General features: G+C 40.4%; 1 protein-coding gene across 16 annotated transcripts in view; it reads right to left on the bottom strand.

Annotated features, from left to right (window-relative positions):
• The window catches only part of ANKS1B (ankyrin repeat and sterile alpha motif domain containing 1B), a 1,250,258-nt gene that overhangs the window by 58,781 nt on the left and 1,172,061 nt on the right, over window positions 1-19,416 (bottom strand). For 10 of the 16 annotated variants that reach the window (XM_056114289.1, XM_056114295.1, XM_056114264.1 and 7 more), the window contains one exon: window positions 3,325-3,396. The exons of the other annotated variants lie outside the window; for them this stretch is intronic. In XM_056114289.1, the coding sequence (XP_055970264.1) occupies window positions 3,325-3,396 (72 nt within the window). The remainder of the gene's footprint in view (window positions 1-3,324; window positions 3,397-19,416) is intronic. 16 annotated transcript variants of the gene reach the window in all.

The following is a 19,416-nucleotide window of genomic DNA, read 5'->3' on the forward strand; positions in this document are numbered from 1 at the left end:
ATCTTGTTCAACAGTTACAAACCTGTCTATGGAATACCTGTATTTCTTCAAGTAAGTTTAAACAATTGATTTAATATCTTTCCAGTTCAACAAGTACTTACTAAATATGATATAAAAATTAAACAGACTCCAAAAGTCTCTTGTTTAAAATAATAGTTTATAAACAAACCTTTAACGCAAACTAGATCTCAGTGTGGGTAATGATGATAAAGCAACTGAATTTAATAATGATAGCCATAATATTTAATTCAAATGATTAAAGTAAGAAAATTTTGGGTTACCATTCTGCTATATTTTAAAACACTGTAACTGGCAGTACACTTTAGAAGTTTCAAGTAATTACAGAGAAGAAATTAAGTTGACTGAAGCTCAACTTAATTTCTTAATTTCTCCTAAACATTTTCAGGCCATTTCTTTTCCATTTTTTCCTGTACTTATGATCAAACCCAGTTACCTCAAGGCACGTGCTCTATCCCAGACACATTCCTGAGAAAACTTTTCTTTTAGATATATGTATTGAATGATCTCAATATCCCAAGACTTTGTTCACGGTTTAAAGCCTCATTTACTTGATACATGAGTATCTGATATCAACTACGCAGATAAAAATGTACACCTTTAGCTAGCTTTCTAATTAAGCACAAATAAAAATTAACCTTTGAATATAGAGAGAGAATATTTGAGATTAGAGCTTTAAATTGAAGAGTGATTCTGGTTAAGAGGTATTTATTAACGTCAACTAGAAATAGAGTCTGGCTGATTTTGAAGGATTATAATCAGTCTTAATGAATGAAATGCAATGAAATGAAGTTCTCTTGCACCTGTGGTTTTGAAAGGCTGTGGTTTTCATGGGCCAATTCTGGTCTACAGAAACTTCCTGTTGGTCCTCGAAAAAGTTCCTGCTTTTTAACACACAGGACAGTAGAGGAATGTCAGTGCAGCTCTTTGTCTCCCTAAAACAATGCTGCATCCATGACTGTTAAATATTCTAGCAAAGTGGCAGCATGATTTCACACTAACATTATTTGAATTAAATACTGCCTTCTCACACGTTCAAAATGTTCTATTATTAGCACTTTTGTTTACTGCTCCATTTCTGGCTATTTTAAACTAAAATAACCACAGAATTTTCATTTTATGATATCAGATTTAAAAAGAATACACACAATATTACTACAAAGAATGGTTTTACTTCTGCCTCACCAGTAGCTCCATTTTCCCCCCCCTTATTCTCACTCACTGGTCTGCATGTATAAAAAGGTTGAAAACCACTATCCTTCACCACCACATCCAAAGTATAACTACGTATGAACTTAATTTTAATACAGAAAGAAAATTCACAAAGGCCTAGAGATAGCTTTAGTGGATAGCAGATTCCCCAATTGTGACCTTGTAACTGCATTTTCAAAAGGTGGATAAACTATATTGTTTTACTGTTTATAAATCAGATACCCAGGGAAAATGCCAAAATATCACAGCCAATAGTTCTCTTTGCCCCTAATGGGAAATTTTAGACATCATGTATTTTTTTTGGGGTGGGGTCACCACCAGTGATGCTCAGGGGCTATTTCTGGCTCTGTACTCAGGAATTACTCCTGGCGGTGCTGGAGGACCATATGGGATGCTGGGGTTTGAACCCAGGTCGGTCACGTCCAAGGCAAATGCCCTACCCACTCTACTATCGCTTCAGCCCCATAGAAATAATGTGTCGCTCTGAAGCTACAAAGCGGAGATCATTGCTTACAGTCTTATTTTTGAGAATAAAAAAGTTTTCTCAGGTGTCAAGTCAATTATTAAAATCCATGAGTCTGCTTTACTTTTTAAGATGAATAGAAAGGCCTGGTATTGCATTAGTCTTAAATTTTTTTAAATATTAGGATTTAATTGATTTTTTAAAATAGAAGCTTTTAAATCTTTTTTACTAGGAACTGCTCCCACGTACCCGCTTGTAAATTTAGATCTGAACATTAACAAACATTATTCTCTATTTCATCAGAACACTTAATGAAGAGCTAAATGGATTTGAAGTGACAATTGGTATTTTCAGGTTTCCTTTTCAATAATTCTGACAAATACCCAAACAAACATAAGATTTCTGTGATGCTGCTGACATGCCATGATCCCTCTAGGTCTTGCAGCATGCTCCATGGTGCGCTCTGCATAAATGTGTATGCAACTGCTTGGCTGTGAATGCAAAGATAAGGCCTCCCCAAAGCATGTCCAAACACAGGAAAGCAGGATGCTGCTGTGGTTATTTCTTTACCCATGTTCAAGAATAGAGAACACTAGCTAGATCACATGCACTTAGTTATACTGAATTTGTTCTTTTTGATGAACAAGAGCAGAGATGGCCACTTCTGAACAGGAAGACCACTGCTCACAACTGCAGTTCAGCTGGGTCCCTGGCACACCAACACCTGGTCACACGCAGACACCACAGTCCGCAAGAGACAGCAGCCTCATGCACAAGAGGAGGGGTGTAAGCCCAGTGGCACCCCCAAAGAGGCCTTCACATGCTACCCCAAGAGCTCTGCTAGTGATTCTCAACCAAATGTCTCAGTCTCCCAGACAGCAGACTATCCAATGGGAATATTGAACAGGCTGCAAAAAGAAGATTAAGACAGATATACAAATATAAAATGCAAAATAATATTTCAAGTCCAGAAACACAAATTGCGAACCTCTGAATATTATGCTGCTCAGAGTAAAATTGGTCACAGTTTCACATCTGGTCCCCAAATTCAGTATTTTCACAGGGGGAAAAAAAAAGGCTGAGAACCACTTTGTAGCCGTAACAATGCCTCTCTGGGCTATCATCCTCCCACGTTTGCATAAAATCCATACAGAATATCATGCAAATCATACTCAACTGTTTCTCACAAGAAAAGCACAGGAACTTTTGAAAATTGTTAAGACACAAAAGGTTGAATAACCCATGGACATGGGGAAATACAAAATGGGGAAGAAGAGCTGATATATACGTGTGTGAGTGTATATAAATATATATATCAATTTACCCTTTCCCTTTTTTTCTGTAAAAGCAAGTTAACATGAACACCCAGGATGAAAGCCATAACTCACACGGGACAGATTTTTACTGGAGACTTTAATACCAATTATGCTGCTTGTTCTAGGACAATGTTAGCACATCAACTGGTCACAAGGCACAGCGAATGAATATAATAGACAAAGAATCTCAAGGGTCACTAGACATCACAAATTTTCTGCATTGCCAGGACACAGTACCTTAGCTCTTGACAACACTTGGCAACACATTACATAGTGCAAGTTGAGGAAGTAAAAAATAACCAGGTGTAACCTTACATTATGAACCTGATGAATGGCTGAGAAAGGAAATCCAGCGTTCTGATTCGTCCATATCTCACAGACAGACGACTGCCGGTATAAACAGAAAACTATCTCATCTTGTCAATATTTAAAACATGGCAGCTACCAATGTAGCATCAGGGAAAGGAAGGAGGAACATAATAAAGAGCAAAGAATCACATTCCTTAAAAAAAAACACCCCAAACTCAGAACATGTTTTTAGGTAACCCAAGGTTTAATAATTGACCTTCCAAGTCATTGTTTTACTCAGTGGCATTTTGGGTTGGGGGGGGGGTGAGAGGGGAGAAAAAGAGCATTTAAGAATAGTTTTATATCAAAGGAGATTCCAAAACACATCTTGGAAAAAGCAAACTATGTTATACCTTTGCTAAAGAGAATGGCATTAGAGTCCCTTCTGACATTCATTTCAGAGGATAAAAGTTTTTATGAAGTTTAGGAAAGATGAGAAACCCCCTTTCAAACAGGTTAAACCTTTTTATATTCAGTAGGCAAAAAAAAAAATCAATAAAACCACTGTCCTGATTTAGTCATTGCTTTATTTGATAAATCTAGAAGATATTTTTTTCTCTCGTGTCCTCAAGGGCAAACTCTGTGGGTCAGTCACAATGGATGCAAGTCTGTGATAGAGGGAGTGCTTCTGATGGGGGTGAGGGTGGGGGGGGAGGGAGGCTGGAGCAGAGAGGGCTTTGGGTTGGGAAGCTCAGTTCTGTTTGTAAAGCATGAAATTTGGGGAACAGCATTTGTGAGCCTAATGAATCAACGCATAATTCGGACTCAACCACATCATTAGCAATCTAACCATTAGCAGCTATTAAAAGGCAATTTTTGCTTAGAACCAAATGCCAAACTACTAATACCCTCCCTCCAGGTGTTACAGAAGAATCACCAAAGAAACTAACCAGGCATCTTGGCAGGAGTTCTTTTCCTGATTTCCATCATTCTAAATATATCAGGAGATTGAACCCCACGGAGAATGGTCGAGTGCTCAAACGGTGGTCAGCAAGCACCAGGAACATTTCTCAGCATTTATACACTGACCACGTAGATAACCAGAGATTTTCAGGAAGTAGAGGAGAATAGAACCACACTTTGGTATAGAGACCAGGCCTGAGCCCCCACCCGTACCTCAAAGCACCATCAAACAGCAGATTAAGGAAAAGAAAGCTGATCCATGGTTTAATACCTTCCCCACCTCCACACTCCTAGAAATGCTCACCAGAAATTTAACATATCTCTCACTCTCTAGTTACAAGAGCATCTACACACACACACACACACACACACACACACACACACAAACACATACCCCGTTGCCTCCATTCCTTGGACTACCTTGATAGCTTGCAGGGGATTGATGCTGGGTAACTGTTATTCTGGTCAACTCTTATTTAAACTAGGAAGCCCCTTCTCAGCTTCCTTTGAGCTTTGTATGCTTTTCACCTCAGGGAACGTCTCCCTCCTTCCCTTCCCCTTCCCCTTCCCCTTCCCCTTCCCCTTCCCCTTCCCCTTCTCCTTCCTTCCTTCCTTCCTTCCTTCCTTCCTTCCTTCCTTCCTTCCTTCCTTCCTTCCTTCCTTCCTTCCTTCCTTTCCTCCTTCCTGCTTTTGGTGTCATACCTAGCAATGCTCAGGGTTTCTTCTGGCTCTGCACTCAGGAATCACTCCTGGCGGTGCTCAGGGGACCATATGGGATGCCAGAGATTGAACCCGGGCCAGCTGCGTGCAAGGCAAATACCTTAACCGGACTACTATGGCTCTACCCAACCCCCCCAAACATATTTTTTCCTCAAGTTTATTCACTCCCAGCCATGTATCCATCAGTGTCCTCTGACTCAAGTACAGCCTCCCTGCTGCTGTTGGACCTCCATCTCATGGCACTCTCACTGGAAAGAGGCGAGCCATTCTGACCGAATTCTTGGACATAAATCATACCTTCTACCACATTCACAGGCGCTAAGTGCTAGTGGTTACCCAGCACCCACTTGCCATTTAGAGGTAAAGACCTGCGAGAGGCTCAGCGCCCACTTGGGGTCATCAGTCCACACCAGTTGGCCACAGGAGCTTGGGAGGGGTGAGAGCCTGGTACTGGATTTCCTGGCAGGCAAAGGGATTCCCTGATTGTGTGGAACATGAATCCCTGAGCAAGTAAATGTATGTGAAACTTGCTCATGGCATAGTCTCCCTGCTCAAAGGCGTGGACTCTGTGAACGCCTTGTTTCACTGATGGGCATCCGGCCACTGAGCCTCTGGGGCTGACTGTGCTAAATTTCCTACTTCCTGGAGACACAAGCTTCATTCTATACCAGATTCCCAAAGTGTATCTGATTTACCCCAGCCCCATCCCTGGGCTCAAGGGACCCGAGACATGTGGTCTTCCCCATCTCTGCTCTTCACTGAAGAGCAGGTCGGTCTCAGATGCTCTCCATCCCAAGCTTCTTCATGGCCTTATTTGGGAAGGAAGGTAAAGGAGAAGAACTGGGGTCTTTCTTCTCTTTTTTTCCCTTGTTTTCTTGGGTCAAATCCAACTGTGCTCAGGTCTTACTTCTGGCTCAGGTCTTACTCCTGGCTCTGTGCTTGGCGGACTATATGGGTTGCCAGAGACTGAACCTGGATCAGTTACACTCAAGGCAGACATCTTATCTGCTGTACTATGTCCCCAGCCCCCCTTCTTATGTGGCTTATTTCTCTCCGGTACTTCCTCCTGCTTCTGAGCAAGAGCCTTGCCAGGTTTCCCGGTCTCAGGGTTGCTGCATACCTGGATGAATTCTTTGGAAGGTACTGCTAGGATGGGGCGGGGGGCCAATGCCCAATGCCTGATGGAGCTTGGCTCCTTCCAACCACCATGCAGGCCTCCCTGTAAACATGCATGGCCCCTGGGTGGGACTCAGGCGAGAGAGTAAGCCCCACCTCCTTCTCAGTGCCCAGCTGCATCCCACCTACACAGCCTTTTCTTAGAATGTGAGTAGTTGGTGTCTACTGGCTAATTCCTAGTTAGTGTCCTGGGGTATGACTCTACCTTCCAACAGTCACAGGATGTTAACAGAGAATTAAGGATGGAGGGAAGGGTTTCCTCTAGACAACCTCAGCGAAGGAAAAAAAGCCTAATCATAAACTGTGAGGAGACTTCATATGTGACTTACATTATTAAGAAGTAATTATCACCATTTTTTTTCCTGCAGACTGTTTTAAATTTAGAAAACGTAAAATGCCTGTAATTTCCAATAAGCCCATGGTTCCATGAAAATAACAGAAAGTCCAATTTTTACAATAGTTTAAAAGAGAGGCAGGTAATTGTGTTCCAGTTACGAAGGCTGTTCCCAAGGGTTGATACATTTCAGAGTGCACAAAAATTTTGCTGGCAGCCAGGAATTTATTTATCAGGTTTGTAGAACTGTCTTTTGAAGAGGACCATTTGTAACTGCAATCTTCATAAGAGTTTTTCTTCCTGCATTGTGGCTATCTGACATTTCTGTAATCAACTTTTTGTTTTTGTTTATTTTTTGACCATACTAGGCTTTGCTCAAGGCTTTCTCATGGCTTTTTGACCAGGGATTACTCACTCCTATCACGTTTAGAGAATGGGGTACCCGGGACCAAGCTGGGGTCAGCTGTGCATAAGACAAACACACCCACTGTGCTAACTCTCCAGCCCCTGGAACTGTATTCTTAATTTTTAAATGCAAGAGTTTCCATTGCAGAATTTCATTACATCTATGAAGATAACATTTCAGGCGGCAAGAAGTATTAGATAGCTGTCTGGAAGAGTTTTGATGAAGAAAAACACCAGTGAGGACCTGAGCCCAGATTCTTGTAACAGCAACATTCCATCTAGTTTGAATTAGACTTTCTTCATCTGTAAAGAAGAATACAGTACTGATTTCTCCAGGGGGTTGTAACTCATGGTAAACTTCATGAGCTCACACTTTCTCAATAGCTGAACTTCCAGACCTAGAACTCAGACTGCCTACACCTGTCTAATGGTTTTATGGAATGAATGGACTTATACAATGTGCTCCTACTGTAATGACAAGAACTGTATGTGATGAGAATTATGAAACTATTGGAAATTAAGAAAATGTGATCGGGACTGAGAAACTGAAACTGACCCTCTAAGTTAAACAAGAGAAGGGAGGGAGAAGCATTTCTTTTATGACCCCAATTAACTTAGTTAAGGCCCCCGCAGATTAATGGGAGCAAACTGGGCCCGACAGATTTATGGGAGTGCACGGGAGATGGTATCTGAAGGCCACACCAAAAATGGGTAAGAGATACCAACACTGACTGTTTTTCTTTTGAGCACCTGAAGGTCGTATGATGTGGGAATGATGCACTGATTATTTTTCTTTCATTTATTACCTCTGTATCCCCTGTTTGACTGATAAGAACGTACGTAGATGGTTGCCCACATTTAGAGGATAAAAGAGAGACCCTCTCAACAAATGAGGCTCCAACTCTCTTTCTCTTCTGACTTGGGGTTCTCAGTGCTGAGCCTCTAATAAACTCACTATCCTATCCTGAGCTGTCTCTCTCTCTCTGTTCATTCGCGGCTCACACCAGCACAACACCTACTTCTCAGTAAATAGTGAAACACTGTAGTGCATTAATTACTGAGGTTTCTTTCCATTTATAGGTGGCTTGCCTTGCTGTTGTGCTGTGTCTTTAGTAAAATGGGACTGGTACTGCCCAACACACTTGGAAATTAACCTTGCAGACTTCTCCTGAGAAGAGTTTTTATTTTTCCTGATAACAGCGGAAAGCTGGCTGCCAACTTTGTGGCAGTGAGAAGGAACATTTGTCAGCACATCTATCTGTTAAAAGGCTGCTTGAAAGAGCTTGGAAACGGTTCTGTCAAGGGGTGTTAACCCCCTTTTGCAATTCCATTTGCTTATTAATTTTCTTGTAATCTCTTTCCTACTTATACCGCAAAGGCTAATTTCATCTCTCTCACCCTGAATCATGATGGAATGCAAATAATGGGGGCTAAATCAAGCTGTAACTGAGACATCGTCAATAATTTAATGTTTATTTTCTTGATCATGAAGTTAACACACCTTTGAAAATGTGCGTTACCTTTAGCTCAGACCTTTCTCCTGTGTTTATTTCCTACAACTCCAACACCAATTGCCCCTGTGCTTCCATTAGGGAACTCAGGTTGCCATGAATTCAATTCAGAAAATATAAGCATTTGCATTCAAATTTAAAAAAGAACAACAAGATAAGCTATAACCTAGTCTCTCACGATTTTCTTCTGGAGTCAGATTCTGCTCTGCTCAACTGATAGGAATCCAGCTGTTTGTCATAAACCCTCTCTCCTTCCTCACCTGCTTCCCCCTTTATGACATGTTCATGGGAAGTGCCGTTAACAGCTTCCACAAGAGCAAACAAGTCCTTTCCTTCACCTAACATCTTCCTCAAACTCCTGTTCCATTTCTATTCTTCCTACACCACCACCCCCAGAGGGGTCTATGCTCCCCTAGTATGTGTTATCCACCATCCCTCTTCTTCACCCCACGCCTAAGCCCGTGCTACTAAAGCCACTTTCCCCAGTGACTGTCATTCTCTAAATCCTACATCCATTTTCCTTGGGTGGGTGGCTCCCACCCAGTCAAGGGATTTTCTAAATTTCCTTTGTTAGATCATCTGACCTGATCCTGGGATCTCTCATATGACAAATCTCAAATCTTTTCCCTGTCCCTTCCTTTGTGATATGGGATCATCTGGCCCCAACACCCACATTTTTGTCTCCAACCCAGACCTCTCCTTGGAACTCTGGAATGGGATGGCTGGCAGTCTGCTTCATACACACTTGAATGTGTAATGGACAACTTAAACTTCATGCGAATGCCCCAAACTGAGCTTCTGATAATATCACCTTTTCTACCACTACTGTCCCCCTACCTGTAAATTGTGCTCAGGAGACCCGAAGCCACTGCTGGTGATGCACTGTGAGGACGAAACTAATGCCACGACAAGCTGCAGCTAATATTAAGTCTCAATTAGGACTCAGTTTCTGTTTCCCCGAGGCAGGACTTGCAGTTTCTGGTAAAATCCCAGTCGAGTAATTCATGTAGATAAGAAACTGGGCAGTTGGAACTGGCCAGTCATGATGGGTCACCGCACCCTTCTTGGAAGAACCCCAAACTATTACTGGTGCCTGCTGTCTAATTGCTGACCACTGATATAATAAGGCCAATGCTAAAAATAGACCAGTATATAAACTGCTCTTAACTCTGAACCCTATATAAACTGCTTGTGATTTGGATTCAGGTTCCTTGTCAATACTCCATTGCATGGGATGAGACCTGGACCCTAGCTTGAGCTAGCCAATAGTGACCCTTTGCTTATTGCATGGAAACTTGTCTTTGTGTGATTCCTCTGGGGAGATCTGAGCTGGTTTTAACAACACCAGCTGACGATTCAGGATGAGGCTTTGAGGATGTGGTGCTGTTCGAGACCAGAATCCCCTTGTTGGACTAGGGGGCCTCTAGGACTACACCTGTCCACGAGGGAGGCCATTTTGTGCTGGAAACTGAACCCTAACTACTGCTTGACCTCCCTGCACCCCACCCACCTGCTGCATGAGCTTTCTCTTGTTTGGGGAACCTTATGGTGCTCAGGGCCTACTTACAGCTGGGTGCCCAGGAGACCACGAGGGGCCAGGGATTTCCTCCTGCATGCAAAGCATGTGCTCAGCCCACGAGCCCCTTCTCTGCTCTGCATCAGTTTTTTTCCTTATCTAAGAAACTGAGCCACTTCTCCAGCTGATCAGTCTCAGAAGGTTGTGGGCACCAGGACTGGTGGGTTAAGCTCAGGCCTACTTGGAGACAGCCTTTATGGGAGGGCAACAGTCTGGATTGGGTCTTAGAGAGGAACAAGCTGACATGAGCTCCTCCTCTGCAACCCCAACCTTAGGCCCCCCAAACCTCTGGGCATCTCCCCAATCCTAAAGAACTCTGAATCTAGCGTCTATCAGAGATGACTTCTTCGGCCTTATTTTAGCCCTGACAGACAACAATGAAAAGGCATTTTCTCTGCTCTTCTACCAGAAGTCTGTTCTTTGGTCACTATTCTTTCTTATTTGGAGGAGTTCGGAAATGGGCAGATGGACCTGGACGTTAGTTCAAGGGGCTGGAGTACATGGCTGATATGTGGAGAACTCAGGATTGATGCCTGCATGTTTCCCCAAGCTCCTCTGAGAGGGCCCCAGTGCCCAAGCAGCACTGGGCTGAGGAATGCTGGTCCCAGGTGTTACTGAGCACTGCTTGCCCCCTCTCACTCTGCAAAAAGAAATAGACCAGAAGGAATCCAACCAGAAACAGGAAAGGCTCACAGTGCAATTTAAATGGCTATGGAAGCTCATTCCTCACTTGCATGAGAGTGCTTCTAAAATAAAGCCAAATCAAGCGAGAAAGTGAATATAGCTGCTTCAAAGACCAAGGGAACGTCACAGAGGCAGCCGGGGCAAGAGCCGCAGCCTCAGTAGTGACTTGAGCAGAGATAAAAGGAGAGGAGACCTGTCCAAGGATGGTCTCAGGCAAGGAACAAGACACCACACAGTCAGCCTTTTATTGTTAGGGGCGGGGTAGGTGAGATGGGATACATCTGGCAGTGCTTGGGAAGCCACATGGTGGCCAGGGATGGAACCTGCGTTTTCTGTGATCTCTCTAGCTGTGGAAGGGGGGCCTCTTTCCTCCCACAGTACTGTTTAGGAATATTGCGAGAAGGCTGTTTATGGACAAGAAACTCAGACCCTTTGTTCTCCTGAGTTTTCCGGGGACTGCAGGCTAGATCTCATTTCTCCAGTCCCCTCACTGTGGACTCTGGGAACACCCTCTAGTTGAATTCTGGGATGGGAACATGGCGCCCGGCCCCAATTTGGTGCTTCTCTTCAGATGCTTAGCCAGCATCAGAAGTCCGTTCTTTGGTCACTATGCAGGGATCTCCCTGCTGACCCTTTTCGTAAGTGGTTTCCAATGAAGGTTTTCATTTTCAGGGGATGAGATAAAAACAAAACAAAACAAAACAAAACAAACAAACAAAAAACCCACAGCTGCTCACATTTCTTCCCTTTTCTGAAGAGATGATCAGACACCTTTGTGATGCTGACCTGCCCTCGGGGTGGAGGAGGATGCTTGGAGAGCAGGCTGCTCACTTCAGGAAGTGGAAAGCCAGGTGGGCAGTGGTCTCCCCACATGGGGCCCCTCATTGCTGATACCCGTATTCTAGGAAGTGGGGAAGGATGTAGGCTTAGCCATAAGAATTTTGACATGGTATAAATTCTGATATTACCTGTTGACAGACTAGATTCATAGTTTTCTCTTCCTCCTTTCTTTGCTATCTCTGATTCTGGTCCTGACAACATATGAAATAGACCCTCAGCTGCCAAATTAGGAGAGAACGATTGACTATTTGATTCTTGTTATTCATATGCAGAGTTGAAATATAGCTTGCATTCCCTAATGTAATAGTTGTAGCCCTAAATGACATTCCACAATTATTAATGAAGTCTCTTTGCAGAAAAAAATGGAGCAGAGAAAAAAAATGGAATACATCTGTATAATCCAGATCTCAGGATAGAACTTCCACAATTCTCTGGATATTAAAGAAACTTAAGTTGACTAGAAGCATGCTATTTATTGCACTATGGGTTCTTCGGCTTGTTCTACCTCAAAGTTTGAAAATCATTGTCATCAATAAACATTTTTCAGAACCTCTAAAAGCAGTAGAAATGTTAACTTATTCAGGAGAGCTGTGATCAGCTTTTTATCACAATATGAATTACTGCAAAGAAACTCAATTTTGAAAAGTAATCTTGTTCTCTGCCTGTAACATCTTTTAAAAATATAAATTATGCTCCATTCTTGCAGAACAAGACTGTCATTTTCTTTATTTAAACCCATTTATTAACTATACGTGCAACAATGCTTCCAGCCTCTGGTGAAAAAGAGGTAGTTGGACAAAGTCATTCACTCAATGGATGTTTATTGAGACCCTTACTTTACCTCATTTTGTTTTTGTGGAAAACATGGAAAAAACAAGCTGAATGATTACCTTGAGTGATGACAACCTAAGTAAGAGATGTGTGCTAGAAGGCCCCATGGTTTTTAACTCTATTCTACCTTGTTCAACACTAAAAATCAATAAACTGATGGTGACTTGAAAAAAAAACATGCTTTTCTGAGGTAAGCTTTTTAAAAGAGTGCATTACATAGCTAAGAAGGATCACTGAGTGATCGACTAGGATTACAATTTAGATTATAAATTGGACCACTAACGATATAACTATTTTAGCTGGGAAAGAATAATTTAAATGTAAATTTTGCTTTAAAGTTAAACATACTCACACACGCATGCACACCTATCCTCACATGCACATACACCTATGTGCACCACACACACACACACATTGAGCACTGAAAAGGGAGGCCCTCTGCATAACTCATAGCCACTGATAAAGGCTGGGATCCCTTGCTGAAGAGAAGCTTAGCAGGAATTAACAATAAATTAATGTCATGAAGCCTGAACATCAACCAGGCAGAGTGCCCGAAGCTGGGGAATCAGGCTGTGTGTCCCCAGCTTCATTTAATCAGAATGATATTGGCGAGGAGCTGAATATGCCTGCTAGAGTGAAGGAAAGACAAAACTGTCTTTAGTTTTGGACAATTCTCAGCAAGAGTGAGCAGATTCATTCTTCATTGTTTTGAAGAGAGGGCTAACCACTTAGGAGCTTCAGGAAGGTTGATTTCAGTTTGATAAAAGGCAAAAGTTCTATCAGAACGTTTCCAGTGACAACAATGCTCCCGCAGAAAGTGGATCTAGGCTGTGCTTGCAGGGGTCAGTTTCAGCAACCTTGCGCATCTTTCAGTTATGAAAGGGATTAAAAGGGATGCTACCTACAGGGCGACTGTATTTTCATTTCAAAGAACAATTGTTTTCTTATCAGTAGAGGCTGGATCAAGAACATTTTCCTGGCCTTGGTCCTTCCAACGCCCCCAATGGTTTGCTTTTAAGAGAAAAATAAGGAATCTCCTAACCATTAAGGCAGAGAAAGAATAAGAAATTTCTGTGCTCTGCATTCAAACATCTTGAAAACATGGACTCATACTGAAAATGAGTCATCCCATTTCACAAGAGTTAATGTGAAGCAGTATTTGCTATCTTTGGTTTATAAAGGATGGCCAATTGGATGTTAAGAATGAAAGATTTTCTTGAAATAAAATATTTATCTAAAATATCTTAGAAGTTCAATTCTCAGCTTACTATGAATGTACATTAGGTGTTAAATATTACTAGCAGACTTTTTCAGGAAATTCAAAGCATAATAGTGGAGCCTTTAATAGTTCCATAATTTCTAGAATGTGTCATGGGTCGAAGAACCCAATTTGGAGAGAGATAACCTGAGGTGCTTATCAACACAAAGGCTAAGGTGCAGGCTGTGAAACCAGACTGCCTGGGTTCGATTCATGTCTCTATGTTCACAACAACTTGCTATGCCTCCATGTCCTCATTATAAAGTTCATTTAACCATACTGGATCTCATGATGGTGATGGTGAACTAGCAGATCAAAACTAGGGAGGCACTATGCTTCCTATTATTCCAGGCAGTTTTTTTCCCCAGAAAATCTGAGACCCTCTCAGCTTGTGTCCAATCTGCAGGCCCAGAACCTGTAAACAGTGTCTGTGTTATCTGGGAGACTCCTACTCCTTTAATTCTTTGTCATAAAGAATTAAAAAATGTTGAAGATAGAGTCAGGTCTTATCCTAACATAGGTAATATACATTTTGTCACAAGAGAAATAAAATATTTTAACACAAAATGTCATTAGGTATTTTGATATATGCCAACTCATAAACTGTTAAAAGTTTAAGTATGGGTATCATCTATAAATCCACTACAAAGAGCTCCGAAAAGGTTATAAGACTGATAGTGCTATAACAAGTGACAGCATTTTCAGTTCAAAGAACAACTGTTTTCTTATCAGTGGAAAGGTAACAGTTAGACTTCAATGCTGCAAAATGAAATAGTTTTGTACAACATAGCTAAATATTGCTTCCTTTACTTTAGAATACACTTATTCCCAGTTGCAGTAGAAAATCATAGACCTGAAGAAAATGATACATTATCCAAAAGAAATAATACTTTGCAAAACAATCCAAGCATTTTTATCATTTATGAAACACTTTCTTGTTTGTAAAACACATTAACAAATACCACTTTCTTTGTGCCTCATAACAAGGATGTGAGATAGGCATCAATATCTCCTTAGATGAAAAAAAATAAGGCTATGAGTTAGAAGGTTTTTTCAAGGTTATGGAGGATATGTATTTAGGAGATGAGATTTTTTTTAAAAACCCTTCCTGGTACTTTAAATCTGGTATTATAAAAAGCTCACTACATATGAAATCAAAATCATTTATCCTAGACATTAAATTTTTTCTATTTATTTATTTTTATTTTTATGGTGTCAGGGGAGGAAGAGCTACAATAGAACTAGAGAATTAATCTACCCTTGAAATTTTAGGAAGGTTAGATTCTCACAGCCAAAACTCCGAGTATTGGACTGACTATAATGAGAAACATTTAAAAAATTTCACAAGTAGAACACAGCCTGGTGCCTCTCTGGGTACAAGCTGCTCAATGTCAGTCAGCTTTGGGTACTATTAAATATCACAAGCCAAGTTCACTGAAATGGGGTTTTTAAGTATCATCAGATATCTTACCTATTCAGTTGAAAATAGGATCTTTTCTACCGAGGCTTAAAAAAATCCATGGTCTGATTTCAGCTGGAACCACTCCCTTAGTTAAGCAGCAGCATTGAGGGAATCAGAATTTTTCCAGCAAAATTATTGGAGGGGTTGAAATCTAACTGGTGATGGTCAGAACATGATCATGGGTCTCTAATTTTCATTACTGATGGAACAGAGCATGGCAGAATCAAGATTTGTAAGGTGTCAGGATCCAAACGCATCCACCTGAGTGAATCTCCCACTGCTTTCCCTGATTATAGTGTCAAGACTCATGGACAGTAGGGGTAGGAACACTTGACCATTGCTGCCAAAATGCTCATCTCTCTAGCACTGGAATTTCTGACCCCAGAGCTACCACACATGTGGTAATGTATTATGAGTTTGAGAAGAGACAATCACTGGTCACCATTAATAAATAAGTGATGTATCTCATCAGGGCTGGAGCGATAGCACAGCGGGTAGGGCGTTCGCCTTACAAGCGGCCAACATGGCCGACCCGAGTTCGATTCCTCCGCCCCTCTCGGAGAGCCCGGCAAGCTACCGAGAGTATTCGATATGCCAGACACAGTAACAACAAAGTCTCCAATGGAGACGTTACTGGGCCCGCTCGAGCAAATCGACGATCAACGGGAGGGCCTTTACCTTTACCTTTACCTCATCAGGTGTAAATTCCTAGGATGAAAGCAATGTTTTCTCATTTTACTTGGCATGGTGTCTTTGAGAATAGATGCTTTTTGTGAGATGAAACAGGGAACAGAGATCATCAACTTTTCAAGATTTCTCTGAATAAATGTCAGCATGTCACCTTGATGTATTGTCAAACTGGAAGCTCCTGATGGAAGAGCTTACCGAGATTATTCTTAACCTTCCTCCTTTCCTTTTCATTCTTATTTTTGTTGTTGTTGTTGTTATATATGATATGTCTGTGCCTGAGTATTAGAGTTGTTCCTTAGCCCTTCATGGAGGATAATTTGAACAGGATGGATCTCTGGGGTAGAGGTTAGGTGATAAAAATCTAAATGGAAAAGAAAAACTAGCCATTGAATAATGGACATTGAAACAATGTTGTCTATAACTGTACCTCCTGGTGTTTCACTAAAAAATGTTGTTTTACAGAATAAAAACTCATCAGTTTGGGAAAAAAATGACTTTGTAAAATGCTTTTCCATCCAACATACTTGTGCTATTTTCTGAAGTCCCTTTCTGTAAATTCCCCAAATACCAAACCAGTGAAGAGAATTTCTAGGAATAACAGGCTTTTCCCTCCCAGAGAAAAAGACAGTATAAAAGAATCAAATACTATCCTTTTTTCTTCCCTGGGATAGCTAAATGTCTGCCTTATGGCTGTTTTGGATAGTCATGCTTCTTGAGCTAACAATTTCGTGTACTATGGTTTTAAACAAGTTTTAAATTTCATTTAAGTGAAAAATTTATTTCTCACTTATTATTTTATCTGGCCAAGCTGCAGTAACATGTTATTACTGTAAGATACCCTTTGTTATACCATTTGTAACATGGTTTTGCATAGAATATCCTAGCTATCCTCTTTTATATCAGGTTTTGATGATTATTATACACAGATACCTTCTCCATTGTGGCAAAAACTCCTTGATAAACCTTCATATACATTCAATTAAAAAATAAGGAGCAAAAATTCTATTTAACTCTGAATATATATCCTTAGCACAGATGAAACTATACCAAAAATATAGACTATATAGGATATCACAACTACCCAATACCTTACTAACACTATGATATACCTGAATTGATTATTATATCACATACATAAACTGAAGTTCAAAAGAACAACATGGCCTTGTTGGTATAGATCACACAACCACAGAAATCCAATCTTAACTTCAAGTGAAGGAGCACCATGTTAAATAGAATCCACTATTTGAAGAAATCCTACAGGCAAGATCTTTTCTTAGAGACACAGAAAACCTCACAAGGTAGAGAACTTTCCACAAACACGAGAGAAGAGCAAAACCCTAGCAGGATTCACAGGGAGAGTTTCTATTTAAAAGATAAATGAATAACCATTGTTGCTGTACTTTTAGAAGATTTCATGGTGATGACAAGCAACTGATTCAATCTGTTTCCATTAAACTACCAGTGCTTTTCTTCCTTGTTCTGCCTAAGTATAACTTACGGCAGCATATGGGAAATTAGTCTATGTTTTATCTTAGGAAAATGTGTTAGATCACTATCAAGCAGAAGCAGCCTATAGGGCGTCAGGGGACACAGAGAAATAGCATCAGGTAGAATAGCTGTGTAGAAAACCTGGTCTAAGGCTAAAGGAAATAACAGATGAAGAAGTACTTTGAAAATGTAAAAGCACTATTTGCATTATGGTGGTATGATACAAATGTGAGTGCAACATTTGTTAGCAGTGTGGAAACAGGATAATATCAAAACTTCTGAGAGAATGAGTCAAATTTAGAAGAATAGGTTAGAAAAATTTCAATTCTGTATGAGGAAACCCATCGCATAGATGTTTTACACCATTACATCCTGAGGTTTAAAAATGCTTTGGGCAAAAATTTGTAAGTCTACAACTGTACCTCATGGTGTTTCACTAATAAAAAATTTTTAAAAATGTAACAAGAAAAAAAAATAAAAATGCTTTGGGTACCGAAGTTCTGTATGGGTGCCTGGCTGCCTCACCATCTATGGGGGTCTAGCTGCACAAGGGCTCCCAGGCACATAGAGGGCCTTGGCCAAGCTTCTCCAAGGTTCCTACTTTACCAAGACCAAAAGAATGAACATCGTGGAACTAATATAATAATATGTGAAATGTTTTCAAATAAAGACATGATTGATCTAGTCAAACTTCTTTAGTAATGCTGTTTAGATCAAGAGACATTAGACTCAATTAAATGAGCTTCTCAAGATTTGAAAGCATTTAAGACTGGGCCATTAGTGCAGCTCATGGGCTACTTTGTGTTTGGTTTCTTTCTGGGTATGTTGCCTCAGTCAGTCATGTGGTGTCTCCCTGTTTTTAACATGTCTAAAACATCCTTATTTTGAAAATTGTTTCTCAGTTGGTGCACATTACATAAGGCAACAGTCTGAGAAATATAAATATCTTTATTTAGGTGTTTTATTTTCGCTCAAAACGCAAGGACTTCTACATTATAAATTTTCCTTATTTATTTTTAAGTTAAGTTTGTGCAAAGCTATGTATTTCTCTCACTGTTTAGGAGTTTTAAAAACATTTTATGAAAACAAGTATTTAATTCTTCATGTTTTCTAAAAATGGATGTCTTCCATAAATGGTTACAAGTTTCACACTGGGCAACTCTTTTTCTTTCTTTCTTTCTTCTTCTTCTTCTTCTTTTTTTTTTGATAACGCTGGAGAATGTAGTCCCTCAACTTTAATAATTCCATCACTCTACCTTACTACTCATTTAAAAAGCACTTTGATTTTTGAACACCATTCACTAAAATTTCTAAAACTTGTGATTAGACCCTAAATGCTGGAAATAGTTTTCCTCTTAGTATATTTTGCATATTTTCATTTACTTCTCATCTTCACAGAATGTCAACTTAATTTTGCCTTCCATGAACTAGATGCATGTGGACAATTGTGTCTGGAATACTCTGGGGACAAAGAGCTTTGAAATTTTGAAAGATCTATAAGAAGGTATTAGATTAAAATGTGATATCTCATACATATACACAAACATAAACACCACATTTATTTATTAGGGGTATGGAAAAGAGAGGGCTTCAGAACTTCTGAGCTAATGAGTCCAAATTAGAATTACAGGGTAGAACTGTTATGTTTTCAGCATGAGGGGAACCCCACTGTTTAGATGCATTTATATCACTACTTCCAGTGGTTTAAAAAATATTTAGTGTTGAATTCAATTTTGTTTCTCACATACTCACATTTAAGACAAATGGACACCAGTATATTGCTTATATCAGAATGTAAGCAAGTAACAAAATAACAGTCACAATATTTACCAATCCTCTGTATTCCAGGACAGGAATTCTAAATATAGGTTCTATCATTTAACTGAAAACAATTAAGCACTATTCCCATATTACCTTTTAAAGACTATTTGCCAACCAACAAATTTAATAGGTGCAGTGGACATCAAATGTATCTCAATTTAATGTTAAGCAATCCTTGCCCAAGTGAAGCAAAGCATTTCCAAACATCTGTTACACTGATGTTAAGAAGGTAAAACTATGGAGCAGGGTGGGATACGGGGACGGGGGGTGGGTGGGAGGGATACTGGGATCAGTGGTGGTGGAGAATGCGCACTGGTGGAGGGATGGGTACTAGATCACTGTATAACTGAAACCCAA

This window comes from Sorex fumeus, unplaced genomic scaffold (assembly GCF_029834395.1).
Source record: "Sorex fumeus unplaced genomic scaffold, SorFum_2.1 ptg000003l, whole genome shotgun sequence".
In the NCBI taxonomy this organism is placed as follows: domain Eukaryota; kingdom Metazoa; phylum Chordata; class Mammalia; order Eulipotyphla; family Soricidae; genus Sorex; species Sorex fumeus.